We start from the raw sequence: 24,091 nt of genomic DNA, 5'->3' as shown, positions 1-24,091 counted from the left end.
CCTGGCAAATGCAAGGGCCTGAGTTCAATCCCTGGTTCCGCAAAAAAAACAAAACAAAACAAAAAAACCCCCTCTAACTATTGTTTATAGTCAAGTCAATACTACTAACAATTTTCACATTAGGATTTCACTAATTTAGTAATTTGATTTCCCACAATAGAGCAGAAGTCATTTCTCTGTGTCCTTGGGAGGCTAAAAACAGGAGGAAAATTGGAAGAAACTAAGCCAGTAGTTTGTGTGGGAAAATGTACAAAGATAAATACAAAAGGGTTTACTGGCCACATTATTATAACTGAAAGTTCAGGAGATTATCATTAGTAGGATACTTAAATAATTGTGATATATTTATACAGGGTTTCTACATTTACTTATATATTATTTATTAAAAATAATGAATTACAACATTTACTAATAAGAAAAGCTGTGCATCATCCATTCCTAAAACTAAGTGAGAGAAAAAAAGTAATCTTTGATGATTCAATTTCAGTGGATCTCTTCCAAATAATACCAATATGTAACACATATAAAAAGGAGTGGGAGGACATACATGAAACTGTCAACAGTGGTCATCCTTAGGAACTGGAATTATAAGGTGAACTTATGAAACAGACGAACTTATTTCCTGCTTTATATAGTTCTGTAGTATTTGGATTTGTTCCAATAGGAATGTGTTACTTGAACTTAAAACTTTTAAAAAATTTAAACATTTCTCAGGAAGAGTACATTGACGATCAACTGAAGAATGGATAAACAAGATGTGGTGTTTTTACACAATACAGTATTATTCAGCTATAAAACAGGTAAGTTTGAGTCTTTTCTTGGTAAACAGATACAACTAGAGAACATACTCTTAAATGATATAAATCAGACCTACATGTGCAAACATCGTATTGTCTCCTTAGTGTGAGAACCTAAAAGAGAAAATAAAATCTGAAGGGTCCAATAGATACTGGGAAAAGGGAATGAACTTATTCAAAAGGAAAAAGTTACTGAGTGAGGAGAAAGACAGGAGGAGTAGGGGAAAGAGTTTTACCTATGTATGTAGGCAGGATGGTTTGAACAACTGTATTGTGGATTTCTGCTGGTCTATGGAAAGGATCAGTTAATACTTAATTTGTTTTTTCTCTATTTTTCAATTGTTTGTCCTTTTTCTCTTCTTAAGTTCATATATATTTCTTTTTTTTTCTATCTTCTTCCAATTTTGCATACATACATTTGGTAATATGAACAACTGGTTGGAAGACAACACTATGCATTACAACAAATATTGTGAAATTCATATTATTTTGTTAAGCGAAATTCTGTATCACTTGTTAATTTTTCAGTTTTAATACTATTTTGTACTCTTTTTTAAAAAATTAAAAGGGCCAGCCAGACAGCTCAGCAGACTAAAGCGCCTGCTTAGATAGGTGTAGCGACCAGGGTTCAATTGCCATTGTGCAGTGCCATCCTCACCTCTGGGGTGCAATGAGACAGCGAATGACACTGGGCGTGGTGGTGCTTTAGTCCACTGAGCTATATGGCAGGCCCTAAAATTTTTTTTTTTAATGTGCATTGAAGTTGTTTTCAAAGTAAAAATAAAAATCCAGTGGCATTTTTAGGAAAGATGAGATTTTTAAAATTATTTATTCAGTAAGATCTCTCTACTTACATTTATGTCTATATCTATATCTATATCTATATAGGATCTTTCTACCTATATTTATATCTATATCTATACCTATACCTACACCTATAGTCATACCACTTTATGGAAGTCTAAGGATCCTATAGGGAGACATCCTGGGTGCTTTGCTAATAACCATGCCCTGCAATAACTTTTGATGCTTTCAACAAAAAATTATTTTTTCAGAGTTTTCTACTGTTCCCCCTTTACCTTTCCTTTAAAAATTTTTTCTGTATGAAAGCAGCCTGTGGTTGTTAAGGAATAATTTTCTCTTGATTACATTGTCATTGATGAGATCATTACTCAGAGCTTATGAATTTATCTAATTCAAGTTCAGAGGGGACAACTGTGATACTTTAATTACTTGGTAACATCCTATGTTTAATATATAGATGATTCTTCACTAGGTCCCAGATAAGGAAGTGCTGGCTTGGTATATACAGAGAATTGCCTTCTAACATACTGTAGTATATCAAATTACTCCATTAAGAATTATACTAAAATATTGTTGCTATTCAAATTCTTGGTAAATTACCACAGAAATAAATCAAACCTAAAACACCCATTTGCTGTGTGATTAAAAAAGAAAATAAATAAAAAAGTAAATAAAAAACCCCAAAACAGCAAAAACCAAGAAAGAACACATACATGCAGGATCACATGCAGGTTAAAAACAGGTGATTCAGTTCTTCTAACCAGATATATATTTTATCAGATCAGATTTACAACAGGCTCCCGGATCCTGTACTCAGTCTTCTGTTGCCTCCCGTATGAATGGCTGTTGACATATTTTAACTGCCAGCATTTCTGTGACAACTATAAAATTGCCTTGAAACCTTACAGTATTTCTTACAATGTAAGATTTACCCTAGAACACATAAAGATACTCCCTTCCCTTGATAAAACAAGAACATACTTTACAAAAGACTATGTTCCTCTGTTCATCTGTATGTTATGTTAGCTTTCTGTTGCTGTGACAAAATCCCTAGGCTTAGTCTGGTTCCTGGTTTCAGAGACTGTACCTCTTGCTCAGCTGGCTCTGCAGTCTAGGGCCCATGGTGAACATTGCAGAGCTGTTTACTTCATGTTCACAGGGAAGTGGAGAGAGCAAGGGGCTGGGTCCCACATGCTCTTACAGGGCATTCCCAACCTAACTCCCCCACTAGGTCCTGTTTCCTGAAGTTTCCATGTTTCTCAATAGTGCCATTGGCTGGGGACCATGCCTTCAGCACACAAGGACACTTCAGATCCAAATTGTAACACGTATCTCTTTCTTCAAAACTCTAGGTGACAAATATATTTCAGCATTTTTATCAGCTATTAATCAATAGTAATCAACTTCATAGGCAGCTAGATCTCAATGCTGAGTCTTCACTGTAGTCATTAAGATGTTTTTAAATGGGTGTATTAAAATCTTTGACATAATTTTTCAGTGGATTCCAACTTTTACAAGTGTTAAAACCAGAATTAGTTTTAAGCTTTCAAAAAGTCTAGCACTACAAAGTCTATCATTTTGATAAGGGTATACTCCGAGGAAGAAAAATAAATTTCTGTTTTGCAAGTCACACAGGCTCCTAAGGACACCCCCTCCTCACACTCCAACAAGTCTTGATAAGCTGCCCGGATCATGAGGACTGGAGGCTGTCCCTTATGCCCTGGGCTCCAGGAGGGGGTGATTAACCTTCAGTTTACATGATGGGAGCCTGACCTGCAGAAAGGCCTGGTGATTTACTTAGTCACAGTGAGAAGCCTAATGAAGTACAGAGCACAGTCCAGTCTTATAGTCCTCAGCTTCTTGCTCTGCTTCTTAAGGACTTGAACAATACATGAGGACACTAAGATGCAGTTTTTATTGCAAGCTACAAAAGAGACTTCCAATCACAAAGGATGAAGGTTACAGAGTGTGAACCTGAGACCTGACAGCTTCCCCTGACAAGAGAGGCAGATCCAGAATCTGCTGCTCACTTCGGTTCACTGCTTTTCTGGGAGCCATATTATTTTATGGCAATTGGCAGGCTCTACGCTCATCATTAGGCACCTTATGATCATCCTGCTGAAAATCTCCCAAACCCCCAACACTACGGGGAGACGGTGGAATGAAAGGCTGTGAGTGGATGCACATGCTGGTGTGAGTGTGTGTGTGTGCATATGCTGGTACGCCACATGTCTTAACAAGTAGATATGGAAGTGCCGAGGAAAGAGCTCAGTCAATGGTATCACAACTTTGGTACCATAATGAAAGGCACACAACTAAAACTGGGTTTTCATAGAACCAGTTATTACAAATTCCAGTGGTGAGAAAAAAAGCACACAACACAGTTTATCCACAGAGCTCATAAAAATAAAGATAAGAGCCATTTGTGTTCAGGAAATTAAATCACTTTTAAAGCAGTATAAATGTACCTTGTTTTATGATCTTTCTTCTTTACTGTAGCTTGATGTAAAACTCTGAAGCCAGAAACAAGCGAAGACAGGGGGAGCGGGCACGGGGTCTGCTAAGGACTGAACGCCTGCCCTCCAACATGTGTGCAACAACACGGAGAGCTGCCACCTGCTGGGGATGATCAGGCCACGTGGGCAGTGCCGCAGGGCTTCGGGGTGGGCTCTCTGATGCCCTTCTATCCTCTGCCATGGCTCGATGTCTTGGTTTACCTCAGGCTCTGCCACTATCACAGGAGAAAGCTCTTTAGGCTCTGACCCTCATCATCTTGGTGTGCAAAACTGTTTTGAAAGCAACTACATGCTGATTCATCAGATAATATAGATCAGAAGTCTGCTATGTGCTATAACTTAATTTCTAATAAATGTAATCTATAGAAGGATGATTTTAATCATTAATCATTAGAAGCCAGAATCAAGCTACATACTATTTAGTGACTAAACTACATATTTATATTAAAACGAAGTACTAAAAAAGAAAATCCTAATGTGTCTTCCCATGTATTCCTAAGATAGGTTTTTACTTTACTGCTTCAGCTGATCTCAAATTTCTGATCATAAGTGATCTTCCTGCCTCAGCCTCCCAAAGTAGCTGTGAGTACAAGTGTGTGCTGTGATGCCCAGCTTAGAGTCTTACTCTTTTGAGACAATTTCAAATGAATCCTGTTTGTATCCTGTACTGGAAAAGACAAAAGAGATCTTGGCCCTTTGCAATTCTTAATCCAAACTGGCAAGGCCCATGATCTTCAAAGTATAGTTGGCAGTTCTGGGTTCCAGTGACCAGTTTTTGCCTTATATAAGTGGTCACAGCCATGTGGGTAACAGAAGGCCTGTTCCGTGAGCAAAAGGATCCAATTTGGCATTAAGTTAGCTCCTGTCAAGACAAGTACACTTGACTTTGAATAGAACTGTGTTGAGCTTTTTTTTTTTTTTTGGCATCACCAGGGACTGAACTCAGGACCCTGTGCTTGCTAGGCAAGCGCTTATTCTACTGCGCCATCTCCCCAGCCCAGTGGTGAGCTTTTAAAGAATCAAAAACTCAAGGTGATTCTGGCTACTCCTTTATGGAGGCACTGGATCTCAGGCAAACTCTGGAAATGTTAGTAGTAATTATGAATTTTAGTTGGTACCTATTTTCAATGGTAACTTGTAATATAGATGATCAAAATGCTAATAATTAGGAGAGAGGAAAAGGGAAAATAGTACCCACATCATGCAAATATTTGTGCCAAATGATAGAGAAGACTGCTTTCAGAAATGATACTTACAAGGGATCTTAGCACAACTTCATATTATGTTTGAAAAATCTGCCTCACATTCTTACAATTATATTTGTCACTAAAAACATGATGACAGGCTGTTAAGTATGAAAACCCCACAGAAACGAGGAGGCTCAGGAATCTTGGCTCCCTGGGAAGAGTGGCCTGGCCACTGTGCCTATCATTGCCATTATTTTCCCAGATGATGGCTGTGAACATCTCATGAGCTGCTGGTAACAGAACAGCACACAATTCCTACTTCAGAAGAGTCTATTGGAAGACTAGAGGGTCAAGTACAAAACTATCTTACATAAGATTTCGAGGAACTATCAACTGTTTGATCTGACATCTCTGGAATTTATCACAGATCCACCAAATCTAAGGCTGGATGATATGAAAGTCAAGCCTAATCAGGAAGGTGGGTAAGGTTTTCCCATGACGAAGCTACCCTTGGAACACCCACAGGTATCACTCTCTAGGTTGTACTTATGTATTCATTAGTAAGTAAAGATAAAAATCTTTGATCTAGAGGTAGGAAGGGGGCAAGCAAGACCACAACAGGAACAAAACAAAACAAACCAAACCCCAAACACACACACACACACACACACACACACACACACACACACACACACACACCATGGCTAATAAACAAGATCTACAGCTTTAATGAGGTCCAGGACATCTTCACCACAATCAGGTGGACCTTCTACTATAAGGCACTGTAGTATGGAAAGAAGCAAAAGTAGCCTCATGTTCTCTTGGGAGTTTACACCTAGACACAGGCACCATGGAGGTTAAAGAGAACACATCTGCATTAAGAGATCTGTGTTTTGCTTTTCATAGGGAAAACTTCTGCTAACATTTTTTTCATTAGAAGTTGTTAGGATTTATAAGACCTTCTAGTTGTCATCTGCTTGCAATGAGGGCAAGTCCAGGGGTTATTTTAGTGTAGAAGGAAAACAAGAATCATGTCCAAACCCTAAATCTTGAATCAGCTCTCAACAATACCACAATATTACCAGAATCCTACAAACACAATTGAAACACCATTTTAAGGCACAGGAAAATAGTATATTTATGATGCTTTTACTTTTAAAGAATGCCTTAACCTTGTTTTTAAATCAATATTAGAAATAATGATTGGATATGTTAAGATCCTCTAACTTTATTTTGTGAGAAAATGTCTAACCCCAGTGGGGATCTGGAAGATATCTCCCACAATAGCCACCTGTCACACATATCACTGCCATCCTACCTTTCCAAAGAGTATCTCTTTAGCAACCCTCAGTGGCTCCCATTGTTCAGGCCTTCAAGGCTCTCAGCAATTCTGCCCCAATGTATATTATCTCCAACCAGATAGGAGGACACAGAATAGACACTAGAAATGCAAGAATCAAAATATGAAGACATATTTCCTATTTCTTACCATAAGTTTCCAATTTTCATTTCTCATATTGAAGTTCATCCTAATCTATTCAGTGTTAATCTCTATGCATGAGGCAGGGATCCAATGTCATCTTTTTCCACATCGATCTTTTCATCAAGCTTCTTTGTTTGGGTATGGTGCTGGGAATGAACTGAGGGCCTCCCCCAGGATACACAAGAACCCTACCATTCAGACCCTGCCAGCCCATTCCAACTCTCTTTATTCAGCATCTCCTTCCTTACCACTGGCTGACATGGCAACTGTATCACAGCGATGCTCCACATGCATGTGCAGTGGTTTCTGACCTATTTCACACCAGGGTCAATCTCTTGATTCTTACTAATTCCACACTCTCTCAGTACTTTAATAAAAGTAAAGCAACTTAATAAAATTTTAGTGTCTTGTTGGGCAAGTCCCTCTCCCTCATTTTTCTTGTCTAAAATTATCTTACCTTTTCTTTCCCCTCTATTCTGCCATTAATTATATCAGTATTTATAAAAAATCATAACATATTTTGCTTAGAATTAGACTCTAAGGTACATTTTATTTTTTTAATTTATTTTTCCCCATAATTTTATTGATAAACAAATAGCAATGAGACAGTTTCAAATCAAATTGGTAGGACAGTTTCAATAATTATACATTGCATACATTCTTCCTATTGGTTAATTGCTGTACAAGATGTGGACATGATATCCTTACACCATTAGAACAAATCACTCTATTTATTAAGAGAATGTAACTATATATCTATCCTAACCACTTTGAATACACAGATACAAAATGGACATTCATCTGTATCCCCTTTTTTGGTTAAGTTCCATTATTTGAATATTATAGGTGTGTCAACTCAGCAAAATATTCTAAAAGAGTTCAGTAGTCCATAATAGTATTGAGTCTTCTGCTTGATTGGCAATGTCAGAAATTGCTGACCTGAGTCCCCTACAGCTCAACATAACACCATGGCTTTACTTCTTACATTTTGTTTTTATACTTTTCTGCTGGATGGTTAAGACCAAGGTAAAGCAGGACCTATGCAACAAGAGTTGTAGCTTTTGGGTCTGATAAGGTCAGTGAAATCCCCTCAGGATTTATCCTGAGATCCTGTCCCTCAGATTGTAGAACCTTTGTCAGTGTCAGCCACGTGGATGAGTCACAGACATTGCTTGGCCAATGTGCTCTCTGTGAAAGCCTGAGAGAATGTTTTCTCTCCATGTGACTCTTCTTAGGCACACTCTACATCATCGATCACTTTCCTCTTTGGCCCCATAATCTCCTTGACTGGAAAATTTGGGACACTACTGAGTTACATGACGTTACAATACAAGTTCTCATATCCTGAGTCTTAGTTGACCTTAGAAGGCTAGGATCAAAATGTTGGCTTTCCTTGCAGCCCTCCTTTTTCTCTAATTTTGATGTGCAAACTTAGGTTGTTAACCATCCAGAAGACAAGCTTATTGTTATTACCATACAACTTAGGCTGTTAAGCTTAACCTCACTATCTGTCTACATGTCAAACATCTTAGGCATAATATGGAACAGGTATTTTTCATCAAGTATTGATATGTTGAACTTTAAGTCCCTACAGAATAAAATAAAAAAAACATTTAAAAATTAGAATATATTTTAAAAATAGGCATAAAGAATTACATACTTCTTATGTTTACACGTAAGTCCAAAAATCTCACCACATACAACCTTGAAGCAGGACAGTCCAACAATATTCCTTTTCCTGTCTCTTGCTTTCATTCACCACCCCCTACTTTTTGAACAAGCATCTACCCGAGAGACATCATAGCAGCAACTGGCATGTCATGACAAGCAGCCCATATTCAGAAGACCAGAATGACAGGCTCTCTATGGTACATTTTAGAAGAAATGATCATTTTCATTTTCAGCAGTATTAATTCTTCCTTTATAGCAGAGATTGGCAAACTATGGCCTCACATCTGTTTTATGAAATTAAGTTTTGCAGGGAATACAGCTTGGTGGCACAGCACCTGCCCGGCAAGGTAAGTCCTGAATTCAGATTCCCCTTGCCAAAATAAATAAATAGATTTTTATTAGAACATAGTCACAGCCATTAACTTATATTTTCTTTATGGAAAACTAGAAGAGTTGAGTAGCAGCAACAGAGAGCATATGGTCCAAAAAGCTAAAAATATTTAATAACTGGTCCCCTATGGGAAAAGTATGCAGAGTCCTCTATATAAGCATGGTATATTTCCCCATAAATATAGATGTTTTTATATTTCTCCTCATAAAGTTTTGGCTATACTGAATATCAAATTTATTATTTGCTATTGCTGTAAATGTTAATAATTAAATTTTCTAGTTGTTTCTGGGCAGTATATAGAAAATAACAGATTTTTGGATATCATTCTATCTATTCCTCTTTCCAAACTTTCTTATTATTTGTAATAACTTACAGATTTTTGACCTATACAATCACATTTTCTGCAATACTGACAACTTTATTTTCTTCTTCCCAATCTTTCTGCTTCTTTGTTTCTTGACTTTAGATACTGATTACTCCTAACTCAATGTTGAACACAAGAGAGTTAAATATCTGTGTCTCACTTTTAAAAGGAATGATTTCAGTGTGTGTCTCTTTAGGGTCACATTTGTTTTAGGTTATTTATCATTCATAAGTTGAAGAATTTTCTAATATTAGAAGTTTTAAACATCCATATTGATTTTTATCAATATTCTCTTTTTAATAATTAAAAAATTTGGGGCTGGGGAGATGGCTCAGTGGAATAAGCGCTTCCCTGGCAAGCGCAAGGGACTGAGTTCAATCCCTGGTTCCACAAAAAAAAAAAAAAAAAAAAAAATTAAGAAACTTATTAGTATATTTTTGTAGCACATAATGATTAAATGTTTATGCTTTACCACATAAACATTTAATTCTCAATTCTACTTCCTACTTCAACACAAACAACTCAATTCTCTCTACTTCCTTTTCTCCTTGCTTCCCTCCCCTTGTGGTTCACTTCCCATTTTCAAAAGATGGGTTTGCTATCATTTATCTTTTATTTTGTTCTTTAAATTATTTATACTCTGGGTTTTTCATATAAGAGGAGCCATGTGATGTTTATGCTTGTGGGTTTGATTTCTTTCACTTAGCATTATTATCTAAGGTACATCTGTTTGTCTTTTAAAGTGATTGGCTTTATGAGATTTTCCTCATATTAAAAAAAGAGTCATTCCAAAACTCAACATGGTCAAAACGTATTTTAAAAAATATGCGGTTGGGTTCTATTTAATAATGTTTTAGTCAAGTTTTTTTCTACATTCCTAAATGACGCTAGTGTGTGATTTTTCTTTTCTTTTATCATCACTCTTTTAGAATCAGAGATGTTGGCCACATAGAATGAATATAGTGTGTTCTTTTTTGAATATATAGAACAGATAACCCTTCTTTAAAGTTTGATAGAACCTGTTTATTAAAATACATAGACATTACAACTCTTGTTGCATAGGTCTTGCTTTATCTTGTCTTAACCATCCAGCAGAAAAGTATAAAAACGAAGTATAAGAAGTAAAGCCATGCTGTTATGTTGAGCTGTAAGGGACTCAGGCCAACAACTTCTGACATTGCCCGTGAAGCGGAAGACCCAATACTATTATGGACTACTGGACTCTTTTAGAATATTTTGCTGAGTTGACACACCTAAAATATTCAAATAACGGAACTAAACAAAAGAGGGGGATATAGATGAATGTCAATTTTGTATCTATGTATTCAAAATGGCTAGGATAGATATATAGTTACATTCTGTTAATGAATAGAGGGATTTGTTCTAATAGTGTTTGTAAATAGGCCATCATGTCCTCATCTTGTACAGCAATTAACCACTAGGGAGAATGTATGCAATGTATAATTATTGAAACTGTCCTACCAATTTGGTTTGAAACTGTCTCATTGCTATTTGTTTCTCAACAAAATTATGGGGAAAAACAAAAATAAAAACAACAAAAAAGAAATTTCCCCAGAAAAACAAAAAAAAATTTTAAGTATATATGCTAGTTTGACAAACATGAAATGATATTTATTGTTGGGTTTTGTTTCATTTATATTTTTAATAAAGCAGTGGTATAATTTTTGAATTAAAAAATAAATAAAATATATAGACATTATATGTTTTGTGATAGATTTTTAGTTACTGCTGCTATTTGTTGAAAAGTTACAGGTATTTTAGCTTACCCTCCCTTCTTTTACCAGTTCCTATACTCCATATCTTCCCAGGTATTTATCCAAATTGTAGGTATATCTTTTTGATGACATTCAATTAGCTTTTAAATACCAAAATTATCTATAGTCTTGTGACACTGTACTTTTTTTTAATCTTTCCTTTTTTTAAGACATGATCTTCTTATGTAGCCCCAGTTGTTCTCAAATGCACAATCCTCCTGTTTCAGCTTCCTGAATAACTGGAACTACAGAGATTATAGGCATCTATCACTACCCTGGTTTTCTTCATTAATCTTGCCACAGATTTATCAACTTCTTATTGTCATAGTCTTTTTTTATCAAAGAGCATTTTCTTTACTAAGCTTCTGTCTACACAATGGCGATTAGTTAGCAATCAAAAAGAAAGATGAAATGCAATAAGGAGCAATTTACAGATGAATCTTAGTGTCATGCTATAAGAGAAAAAGTAAGTCCCCATGTTTTTTAACTATGGATACCTAAGGATATAGAATTTCATATTATGACAAAGTAGAAACAAGCAACACAAACCCTGAAGACATCAAGTTTTGTTTTTATATATAGTTGTAAAACTCTTATTCAACTTTGAAAACTTTCGATCCATAAGAATGAAAAGACTATGTTTCTCTGTGATTGGTTAAAGTAAACCTGAGACTGGTTTAAGTTATTGCTGATGGTGACTTAACAGACCCAAGAGGACAAAATGATGGCTATAACCACTGAGGTTACAAACATCTGAGTAGGTCACTTCAGCTCTGTACTCTCAGTCTTCTGTTTTATAAAGTGATAGTTTGTAATAGGCACCATCCTGCTGGTGGCTCTTCCTTCATGGGCTGGCATCCACCGGAACTTTTCTAATGCACCATCCAAAGCCTGTGGAGTCTCCACTCCTATGTGATGGAGTTCTACCCCCACTCCCAAACAGTTTGTGTACCTCCTCTGGGAACTCTCTTGTCTTCTCCAGGAAGAGATCGTTCTTGTGGACCTGGAATGGCTGGGTCATCTTGTTTATCAAAACAGTGTCTGATTATCCTGCATTCACCATTTAATTAAATGTAGGGTTACAATTCAACTCCAGACTGGACAAACATTTTCACTATCTGTGAAGTTTTCTTTGAAGGAGGTGGCATAGGACAGAGGTAGGTTTCTCTGGTTTTTTTTTTCTTGCCTACAATTTCTCTAAAAATTATTGGTATCAGTTTGATTCTTGAAACTCATTAAATTGCTGAGTTCTATCGATGATTAGCAACACTAGTCGGCTAAATGATTTAAACTTTCCCATCAGTACAACAATTACAAGATTAAATGGTTACTATGAGCCCAAAAAGAAAATTTCCCATTATGGACAATATTTTTATATTAGTTTAAGAAAGTGTCTACTATATTTCAGCTTCTAAACCAAAGGGATTAAAAGAAAATATAATTTTGGCATGGGTAATATTTCAGCTATATGAAAACTTCTATTTTTAATATGAATGTGAATATATACATACATATATATACATATATATATATATATTTTTTTTTTTTTAAATACCAAAATCTAAACTCAAATCTTCAGGGAATAAATCAATTTCATATTTATATAGATTCTAGAAAATGTTAGTAATATGTAGGTGGCAAATGATAGAAACAGCTCACAGCTTTAAACAGCTAACAGCTTTAAAATATTGTTAGGTTTTTTAAAAAAATGTATTTGGTACAGGTCTCTTACTGCACAGCTTGGACTCTTACTGATCCTCCTGTTTTCAGCTTCCCCACTGCTGGGACTACTGGCACAGGCCACCACACCTGGACTTGGTCTTGGGTTCTATGCCTGAGGGCGGTGCTGGTGGCATGTAATACCAGGAATTGAATGCACTATATTTTTTAATCAGTGATTTTATCCTATTTTTGCATAGATGTCTGTAGGGTGAAAGCCAAGGAGGAATGCCAGTATATAAAACTATAATCTTGAGGGCAAGAAAGAAAGTGAAATTTAAGAACATTAAAATGAGAAATGTATTTACAATTGATGTGGTCAATGAATCTTAAAAAGAGCTAGTAATAAAGTTCAAACAAATGTATCATTCGTTGAAACAAATAATGCTGAGGAAAAATGGCTAAGACCTTCTCTCTTGCTGTCACACTCCCTATCAGGAAGTCAGTAATCGCTAGTGCTGTCGGGCGCGCGCGCGCGCGCGCGCGCGTGTTTGTGTGTGTAGGGATGGTGAGGGGCTCTCAACTATAGCTTGGCAGGTTGCAGTGTTAGTATTTAAACAATATTTAGGGTTTTAAAATGCCCGACACATTCCAAGGCCTAGGAAAAGAAGGCAAAGGAGGCCAACACTTTTGAGCCAAGTTGAAGTGTGAGTTGGGAACCTCCTATGCCTTAGGCTTTAATAAGGACATACCACACAGGTCTGTACCTGCTTCTCCGCTTGTTTCAGCAGCTTCTGGAATCTCTCATCCTCTAGCACACCCAGGGGAAGGTCAGTCTCTCCCTGAGTTTTCAGCTCCTCCAGCTTTTGCCTCAAGTCCCTCAGGGCCTGCAGCTCATCGTTGAGGCGGCTCTGGTGGGTTAGAGAGGCCTGAAGGTCCAGTTCCAGGTCTAGAGATGTGCGTACTGGACATTCCTGGGCTGTTCTTCTGAGGACTGGCTGGCAGACTGTCTGCAGAGTTGGAAAACACAACACATCACTCTGTTATACGGACAGTCATTACTCTGCCCCTTTCCTCCCTGGCACAATAGGACTGCCCTTCACTGCCCCCTGGACTGAGTGTCTAACTCGCCAAGTGACTTGCTTTGGCAAGGCAAAGGGAGCAGAGCAGAAGGAGTATGCATTATTTCCAGGAGGAAGCCTGCAAAGTCAGAGTGAGATCTGTACAACTGTGTCTCCTGCTAGACAGATGGCAAGAGCCAGAGAAAGACTCTATGGCAGCCAGGGCCCCATGAGAACAACATGAGCAGGCATCAGCCAACCTTCCATGACAAATAGCTCAGCAAGAGATATACTTAATCATTTCAACCACAGAGATTTTTATAAAGTTATTACCTTCCCTACCATAGCCTAGCTTAGCCTGCTATGTCTGAAAAATAAGCATGTCACAAAAAAACTTACATGTCCTCTGTTTCAGGACACAGAACTATCCCCGCAGATAATCCCTTTGTAGGACCTCCATGAATGCTGGCCACAACGCAGCTGGTTGATAGGACTAAGAATTTGCCTCCCTCCTCCAGTCACTGTCTACATTCCAATTCTTCCTTGATTTCCCATTAGGTACCATCTCCTTTTACTACTGAATTATTACTGTTGTTCTGTTCTCTCCCTGGGACCAATGTTATCTATTTGTGAAGGAATAATTAGTGAATATGTATGAATAAATGTCTGCTGTGGTTGGTAGTCAGGACACTAGGAAGACAAATAAAGCTCCCACCCCTACCTGGGACTGAACCCAGAACCTTGTGCATGTTTGTGAGGACAGAGGTAGAATAAAAGCACTAAGAGTAAAAGTGTTACAGAAGCCTGGCACCTAAATCTTTAGTGAATATGCAGGCAAGTCCTCCATCACATTTCCAGTCCTAAGACACAATCTTTGATCTTATATCATCTGCCAGACAGTAAGAAAAACTGAATTAATCTCTTAAATGTGACAGGAAGCCAGATCATTCAGAGCTGGATCAGACTCATTTGAGGAAAGGCATTTAGAGGTTCCTAGTAAGAACTGGTCCTGGGTTACATGAGAAAAGAGGGCCTCAAACTTAACGTGTGTTCTACGTTGAAGCTCTAGATCAAAAGTAGTGCTCGTGAGAGATGAAGGAGCACGCCTGTCGGTGCCTTTTCCTGGTATTTCAGGGTCAAAGGTCAAACTGTAATAGCTTTGACTGTCTCCACTTAGGCCCTCTCCTTTTGTCCAACATATTTGTACTGTGTGTTTACTAAAACTAGATGCTTGGCCACCTTCACCTGTGTTAGCAGACCTGCCTTTAAGGCAGCCTGAGCAAGCCAAAAAAAAAAAAAAAAAAAAAAAAAAAGATAAAATTATATGCCTGGCTTCTGTAACATTTTTATTAGGTTTTCTTCTATTAATCTCTCCCCTCTAACAAATAAGAGTTGTCTAGCTTCATATTCACTTTGACTGTATTACTGGTTTTCCAGAATCAAACATCTTCCTCAGGTGGTACCCATCTGGAGCCCTTCTAAGGACTCAAGTGTATACTCGTGTGCTGGTAAATGTTGAACGAAGGCTCTGGGGTGGGGAAGTAATGATCTGTAGGCTTTTATGGTATGAACTGCTTCCCAATTCATGTGATGTCACTCAATTGGGAAGAGTCAGAATGAAGAGTCCAACCCATCACAGCTGAGGTGACCTGACTCTATTATGTACACTCTTGCACCTGGACTTCCTAGTCAGGTAAGTCATTTATAAGTCTTTGCAGACGCTATGTTCTCTTAGACCTCTATGCCATTTTCATGCTGTAATTTCTAAATGAGAATGGTATTCTCATCTCCATCAAACCATATTCACCTCCTTAAAAGTCATTTAAAAATCATCTTTATACAGTATTTCAGGATAAACATCTGTGTGGTTCACATAATACTATAACTATGTTTATAAATAACCTGTTTTCAGGTCTACTCAACTGACAAACACTTCTGGATAAAATTTCTCTGAAGTGTCCTACTGTCCTTGAAAAGCATGTGCTACTTTAGAAGGCTGGTGATTTAGAAAGGAGGTGAGAGGAATTTTCACTCAACATGATGAAAATTTAGGTGCTTTCAAAGTATAAAGGTTGGTTATCTGAAAGATCAACATCTCAGAATTTCTACAAATGCTGAGTACTAAATAGTAATGAGGCACATGAGCCTTTATAAAAACAAAATATTTTTTATTATCTTCAAGTAACTAGTAAGTTAGCCCAAGGAGACAGCTACAGCTAGTACTCTGCACATGGTGGCATGAACCCACAGCAGCGCTGGGGAAGAGGCTAATACCAACTCTCTTTCCAGTCCCCAGTTACCTTCCAACCCACAGCGCCAAGGCGCTGGTATGTGTGAGCACTCCTCATTCACATGTGTTTCCTGGCTACATCACTCCATCCGTCAGCAGCTCCCAGTTACCCACCACTCTCCCACATCACACAACCGTGTCGCAAGGCCATGCCCCCCCCCCCCAATGGAGTCCCTTAGATTCTGCTGCAGAGAAGCTCACTCCCTGACTCCCCAGCTCACGCTGTGTACACCTAAGGCTTCCCTTTAGAGTAGACTCTGGAGGGTGGACACCTGCCCCCTCAGGAGAGCCCAACATGTGCAATTCTCCATGCTTAATAAACATGATTTTAAACCAAAATGACAGTAGTAAACAAGTAACTTTCTTTTAGCCATTAGGAAGTAAACAGAAATTTCTGAACTACTTGAAGAATCTGGCTTTTTCATTCACTTGAATATCAGCTCATACTTAACGTTAACACTCAGCCCCAGGCAACACTGATGGCCCAGGAAAGCTTGACCTGAGCTGGCCCACTCACATTTATTTTAATTTTCTATAGATAACTATCTAGGCAAGGTGAAAAACTGTGTGCCTAAAAACTTAAACAAAAACATGCCAACTCCAAGCTGTAAACTTGGACTTTCTCTGTATAGTGAATTTTTAATTCTAGTTTCATAATCTGGAAATCAGACTGTGGCTTTCGCATGATGTATGTAGTGTCTCATGACTGGAGTTTGCTTTGTTTTATAGTATCTGTACTCCTTGTATTTTTCAAGAGCTATTTTGTAAACAGATGATGTATTTCTCCATTGAAAACACAATAAAAATTTAAAAAAACAAACAAACAAAACAACAAAAAAACCCCATGCCAACAGTTCTGTGCTACTCCTTTGCAGAGTGTCTGCTCCTACAGAGAAGGTACCAGGTACTACCCTCCTCCCCCTACTGCTCCACAGTGAGACACGGCGTGGAGATGTGGCAGCACTGGTATAAAGGAGCCCTTGGGACTCGGTACACCCTTTTTTCTGAAGACACTGAGAACCAACTTCCTGTCTAAATTTTCACATGATCCAAATCAGTGATGAGTGAATGCTTTCAAGCACAAAGAACCTCCCTGGTTCTGTAACTGACGTAACATCTGCATCTCAGTGTGATCACTGTGGCTTCAGTAAACAGCTCCAGAGCATGGAACACTGACACCCAGCAGTTCTGGAATTTATGTTTTGCAATTCTTGAATGTGGATCGACCCAGGGTGGTGCAAAGTGGCTGAGGGAATACGTACCCTTTTGACTCGCAAACTGCGCCGTTCAGTGGAGTTTCTCACAAAGAGTGATTTTTTAGCCAACGTTGAACTGTCACTGTCACTCCGATTTAACTGGTGATAAAAGATTTTTTAAAATTACGCTATAACAAACAGAATGCTGGTAGAAATCAGAATGGAAAAGTTTATCCTCTCCAGAAAAGTTCTTCCTTATTCTTTGGTCTTAATCTTCTTAAATAATTTAAGTAACTGCCTTTTGGTAGCAGGTAGCAAAGTCACAGGTTAAGGTAATTATGTATTCTAAGAAAATAAAATGGTCATTTGTACATTTACAAGTGTCCTTAAAGAAAGATTTACATAATGAACCTAACTCAGGATCCAGAGGCATTATGAAAGAGATGATTTTTTCCTAAAATTTAACTCATTATTTTCAGTTCAGTAAGATTAATCTGGCTTGAAGTATATATCATAGGCAGCAAAAAATAAAACATGTACTTTAAAAACCACTTTATCTTTCTATACATGACTAGAAATTCAAAACTTTTTAGTATGTAGTCCTTGAATCTTGCTTACCTGCCAAATAAGTTGCACTAGAGCCAGTGAGACATTACATTTGTGGGAAAATAAACTAACTAATAGAACCCTAAGAGTGTGACATCCTTCATATATTTTATGGCACTTCTAGCCACTAGTATTTGTAGTCAGCCTGTGCAGCTCCCAGGGCACAGTGTCTGGTCATTAATGGGACACTACCTGGCAGGAAGGGAAGAAGCTGCAATGTCTAGGGCTTCATTAGGAGCACTGTCGCCTCACCCTGCAGATGTACTGGCTCCGCTCTCCTGGAGAAAATGTTTGGGAGCGTACTATCACACTGCTCCTCACGAACGGATGTTGTCGAGAGCTCAGGCTGCTGCGATCTTTGGGGCGAACTGCCATACTGTCACTAACTGTTTCATCAGTATTTGTCTCTTTGTCAACCTACAAGAGAAATTGGCAATTTGTCAGGAGTTGATAGGTGTGTGCACTCTTATACTCCCTTCTTCTAAGTAAGAGGGAAATATTTAATGGTAAACAGTCATTTAGCACCAGCAATGCCTTTCCACTAAAGTCTTAGGAAGGTACCCACAGGAGAAAGAAGATAGCTGTCTGACAAAGTTTCTATAAACCTTTAATAGGTTACATTTAAAAGTGAAAGTTTGGATTTAGAGACACTGTATAAAGAATCCTCTTTGAAAACATATCATCCTTAAATACTATTATGTTTTCTGATTAGTTTTCATCAGAATAAGTGATAAAATAATTAAATGTAAGAAAATGAAAATATACCAAAGTTATAGCTTTAAATGGAATATATAATTATACACATATGAATATAACAACTGTTGTGAAGCTGTGTTTGAATTCTTTCTGAATCACTGGAAATGCAATGAAAATAAAACTTAAGCGAACACAGAAGGGTCTCAAAATATACGCTGGCACAGGCAGATATCTTTTTTTTTTTTTTTTTTTTTTTTGTGGAACTGGGAATTGAACTCAGGCCCTCGTGCTTGCTAGGCAAGCGCTTACTCTACTGAGCTATCTCCCCATCCCCTATTTTCTATCTTCTAAGTGTAATTTGATTTCAGGCCTGCTTTTTAATGAATGTTTGCCTCTTTGCAAAAGAAGTTCTCTGTCAAGAAAGATACATTATTTTCTTAGGAATAATGAACTGGAATTTTCTGAACTCCATTACAGACATTACAAGTGTGCCAGCATCCGCAAAGCTGGAAAAGGACCTTCCCTGTGTGGGGATGGCAGTCTCAACACGTCTCTCACTTCACTAGCACAGCTGCCTGTGTTTTATCACTTGGTTGGCACCTGTGCCTACACCATGTTATTTGCCACCTGCCAGAGAAGATTTCCAGCAGAACACCATCTAATCAAGATAACTTCAAATGTTTACTTTCATGTTTGAAATTGAAATATTTTTGAAACTTGATTCAATTAAGTAGTCATGCTATTATTATCTAGTCCAGAAAATGCTCTTAATTAATATTCACAGAATACTGATAGAGGTCTAACTTAGTTTTCTATTTCTTTTCTGGGTTTCTTTCTTTTTTCCTGGTGCTGGGGATGGAACCCAGTGCTTTGCTCACACTAAACAAGTGTTCTACCACTGAGTTATATATATTCCAAATCCATTATTTCTCTTCTTATAAGAATTACTTAAGTGAGGAATTAATATTATTGGCCCATTTAAAAATTTTAAAGTATTTACAATGCTTCTTAGTGACCATCCCCACAAATGCCTTTCATGACCAGCTTCTAGACCAGAATCCTAATATGAAATTACAGCTAAAGAGACAGCAGCGTCTCCTGGGGCTCATGGTGCCTGTGAGGCATCTACATCAGGGAGACAGCTGGTATTCACCAGGGCAGGTACTCCAGTCGGTAACTCTCTTGGACGGTTCCTGGCGCACTCATCTTCTTTCCTACACCTGTCTTCATTCGTCTCAGGCAAGTCAGTGCACCCATTTAAATCCTCTGTACAGCTACTGTCTTCGGCCAACTTAACTTCAGCCCCCTTTTCAGCCACAATTTCATCAGAGGCCTCTCTCAGCATTGTTAACCTAGTGAAACAACAAAGTACACTGTACGCCAAGCAGGGATACTCCACAAACAGTGCAACCTAGGCGTGTTAGCCTGTTGTCTGAGAAATAAACAATGGACTTATACATAGTCAGGCCATGTTTTGACAGAAACTTTTAACTAGCACATAAGAAGTAAAGTTAAATCTGCAGCAAAATCATAATTTGGGACCAAATTCCCCCTCCCCTCTCCCCCCACTGGGAATCAAACTTGAGACCTTGTGTTTGCCAGGCGGGTGTTTATGTCCCTGAAATAAATCCCTGGCCCTAAAATTTTAATTTATTAAATTTACCTAACTTTCACAGAGTAAAATAAAAATACTCTATGTCATATAAATATTAATCTTGACATTTAAAAATATGAAAACTCCATAAAATACTGGGTACTAGTAATTTGTTATAAAATTAATTACATAACTGAAGGAGGTTACTCTCAGCTAAGAGTGAATAAACACATAATAATTAAAAATACTAATTTCTAAAAAAATAAACTTGTTCCTCATTCTTGGCTGTGCCTATGGACGGACTCTTGGGGACACATGAGCTCATCCTTCCAAACACTATGCCACGACCTGGGTGGCATTGCACAGTGCTCCAGACCTGGAAGACAATTTATACAGAATATATAGAGCAGGAATATTAGGATGGCTTAGAACATCTCCTGCTTTGCTGAGTTTCATATTCTTAGAACAGAAACATTTTTCCACTGACATCTAAATGTTCAGCTTTAAGTGCAACTGGTGATGTACTGGTACTGAGAAGTTAGTGCAGACTAGTTATTCAATATTTAACCATTAGAGGAGCAAAAGGAGGGATCAGCAATGACTACTATGATTTATAAACCAAGTACTGTTTTTAAAATGTGCATATGTTCTATTTTACAAACATGCAAAAGGCTTAGTATTTAGAGATACTATGACAGATATAATCACTCTTATAGTGATTCTGCGCTACTCTGACTCTTATTCACTGTAGCTGACTTTTTATAAGCAGTACCTCTGTATCTTTTAATATCATTATCATAGCTTTTCCTTCCAAATGTCCATAGCTTTTATTGTGTTATTTATGACACACCTTGTCACTGAGTTTCTTCAAAGTTTAATATATTACATACACACATATGCATACTATATGTATATACCATATATATGTACATATATATTGACACTAGTTCAATCAAACCTAACAGTATAAATAATTATGTAAAAGTTAATCTAAATGAGTTTAAACAGTATATATACTTAAAACTGCACCACTCATTTAACTTGTTTTTAAAGAAAACAGTGTAAACTAAAAAAAGATAATTTTTTGCATAGATGGGCAAACATGGAAATCCTTTTGTAAAGGACAGGGTATAGATACAGAGAAGAAAACAGAAAATAAAGAAGGTAAAAGTAGTAATGGATAGAGAAATGGCTATTGAGAAAGTATCTCCCAAATATTTGCTTTGTCTTACCATAGCCTAAATGGCACTCCTGATACTCAAAGTAAAACACAAAATCCAGGCTTTAATTTATCTCACTCTATAATAAACCACTAGTCTTTCAAAACTGATAATATATACTTATAAAAAGACTTTAGAAAATAGTGCTAAAAAATTTACTTAAAGCAAGGAAGCCTGTTGACACAGGCCTATAATTCCAGCACTCTAGAAGACTGAGGCAACGCAATCACAAGTTTGAGCTCAGCCCAGGCAACTTAGTGACTTAGTGTGACATCACCTCAAAATAAAAAATGAGCTAGGATGTGGCACAGTGCAAAGGCTCTAGGTTTACTAAGAAGATAACAATATACAGTGTATTGATTATCAAAACTGTCTTATTAATCAGCTGTGAAATTGTCTCATTCATATTTATTTCTCAATAAAAATAAATAAATAATTTTTTTAAAAAGGCTGTAGCTTTAATCTCAGTACAGGAAAACAAAAAATAAACCCTTGAAGAGTAAAAATTTGGCTAATGTGTTAACTTTGCCCATTGTCTTGACACTGGATTCTCTAGCCATAGCTGCCAAAATCTACATTTTCCCCCCTTTTTTCTCCATATAAAGGTTTCCTTGAAAGTGTCTTAAATAAAGATAAAGGCTTCTCAGGGAATTGCCACGAGTACAAAGAAAATGACTATTCTACCAGTCTCCTTCCAGACACTGATGCTCTTCTTCTGGCCCCGGCTCCTCCTCTTGTGCTAACTCTTGTTCCACAGTTAACAGCTCAGCTGATGTTCTTGCAAGCAGGGCTGACACTGCATCCTGGAGGATGTAAAACACATGGCCGTTAACAATATATACTCCAAGAAATGATTTGAAACTCATCAGAAGTAGATTTATACTTCTAGTTGTGAAGAAGCAGCTTGTAACAGACTCAACTTTCCTGCTGAGAACAAATATGAATACTGAATAAAATGAAACAAAAACAAATCTCCTAGAGTGTGGCATGGTGGTGAATTCCTGTCATCCCAGCACTTGGGAAGCTGAGGTAAAAGGATCACTGTGAGTTCAAGGCCAGCCTGGGCTACAAAGTGAGTTCCAGGCCAGCTTGAATTGCACAGTGAAATCCTGTCTCAAAAAGACAAGCAAGCAAACAAACAAACCCACAAAACTAAACAGCAACAAAAGCAACATTTTGAAACAATGAAGAGTAGGTAACAAAGGCTATCAGGAGCAGAGGGCCAAGAATCCAGGGAGAAGACAAACCCATAAACAGGTTAAAAGACCTTAACTGATTACAGACCTATGCCACAGGACTGGGTTGCTCTAAGTAGTTGTTAAACACCATTTTCTAAACTCTTTTAAAGGGCTATCAATTTTGAAAGATAATGGTAGCATATTATCATCACTGCTACTCTTTCCCCTTCAGGGATTTGTCTGGTCTAAGTGTGAGATGTGCAGGCCAAGCAAGCTGGCTCCCTGGAACTGAGGGTGCAGGATCAGAACAGAATACTATCCATGCCCAAGGCAGGCAGCACACCCATGATCACAGAAAGTGAACTCAGAGCAAACCTAATCTTATCCCTCATATTCCTGCCAAGGCATTTTTCATTCCTAAACTGTGTATGTGGACAGCAAAAATCTGAAAGACAAAAGCAAAGACCAATTGCTAAAATAATAAGCAGATATTTCAGCTGTCTCAAAGGGTCCCAGGGAAAGAAAATTAGCATTCAGGTGCCCTGGGTGATTGGGTAATCCTCCCATATTGTATTTTGCCTTCTAGAAAAGTATTAAATCCTCCCTGGAAGATGGATCAGCAAGAGCTGCCACAATCCCTCAAACACAATAGCCAGCATTCCATCAAGACCTAATGACTGAAAGCCAAAAGAAACAATAGACAAAACAGGCAGATCCACAGGTGATTTGCACACAGCAGGCATTTAAAAAAGGAATCTAAATTTTACAACTCATGAAATGCCAGATAATTTCATTACCATAAACTTAGAGAAAACCCATTAGCATATCAGAATGAAGTTGCTGAAAATAAAAGAGACAAAATCTTAACATTCGGTGAAAGAAAAAAGAATATATTACTTTATAAGAATCAAAAGTCAGCCCATTCTCTATCAACTCAACACAATCAACGGAAATCAAATAACACAATGTTATCTGTGACATGTTCAAAGAAACAGTTCCCCACCCAGAATTCTGAATATGTGGCAAAAGGTGTCCTTCATAAATGAGGCTGAAATAGTCAACAACAGGCTTGTACAGAGAAAAATATTAAAGGAAATTCTTGAGGTAACAGGAAAATGACACACATGGAAGTGCAATGATGCAAAAGGTAATAAAAAACTGAATGTTGATTATAATAAAATAATAATAATGCTTTATGGGACTCATACCATATGTGACTAAAATATATAACAATAATACACAGAAGAAAGAAAGGGAGACGCAGCCCAAGTCCAGGGCTGGCGAGTGTGTGGGAGAGCTTCCACACTCCCCTGAGCCCATTGGACCCCTCTGGACCCAGCCCTGCTCCATGTGTGAATGAGTCCTTCTGTCCTGCTCTCTGGACCCCTCCAGACCCATCCCAGGCCTAGCATACAAGCCTGGTGTGAAACTGCAGCTGAAGTCCCTGCAGAGAGGCTACAGGCCAGAACCACCCAGCTAATCTAGGAGCAGAACATCTTGCCAGAGGGGTACAACAGGTTCACTTCTTGCTGTACACCAGGACTGCAGCAGGAAAAAGCTGAGCACAGCAGCCAGACCCAAGCCAGGCACAATTGGATGAATT

The 24,091-nt window shown here is 37.8% G+C and overlaps 1 protein-coding gene across 2 annotated transcripts in view; it reads right to left on the bottom strand.

Annotated features, from left to right (window-relative positions):
- The window catches only part of Wwc2 (WW and C2 domain containing 2), a 279,014-nt gene that overhangs the window by 10,171 nt on the left and 244,752 nt on the right, over positions 1–24,091 (bottom strand). Inside the window, exons 17-21 of one of the 2 annotated variants that reach the window (XM_023699612.1) lie at positions 21,995–22,113; positions 19,650–19,848; positions 18,053–18,217; positions 17,261–17,353; positions 13,415–13,660 (exon numbers count right to left, since the gene is read on the bottom strand). In XM_023699612.1, the coding sequence (XP_023555380.1) occupies positions 13,415–13,660; positions 17,261–17,353; positions 18,053–18,217; positions 19,650–19,848; positions 21,995–22,113 (822 nt within the window). The remainder of the gene's footprint in view (positions 1–13,414; positions 13,661–17,260; positions 17,354–18,052; positions 18,218–19,649; positions 19,849–21,994; positions 22,114–24,091) is intronic. The other variant, XM_023699613.1, reaches the window with a different exon arrangement.

The sequence above is a fragment of the Octodon degus genome, unplaced genomic scaffold, assembly GCF_000260255.1.
Source record: "Octodon degus isolate 3935 unplaced genomic scaffold, OctDeg1.0 scaffold00114, whole genome shotgun sequence".
Taxonomy (NCBI): Eukaryota; Metazoa; Chordata; class Mammalia; order Rodentia; family Octodontidae; genus Octodon; species Octodon degus.
This window is presented reverse-complemented; position numbering and strand designations above follow the sequence as displayed.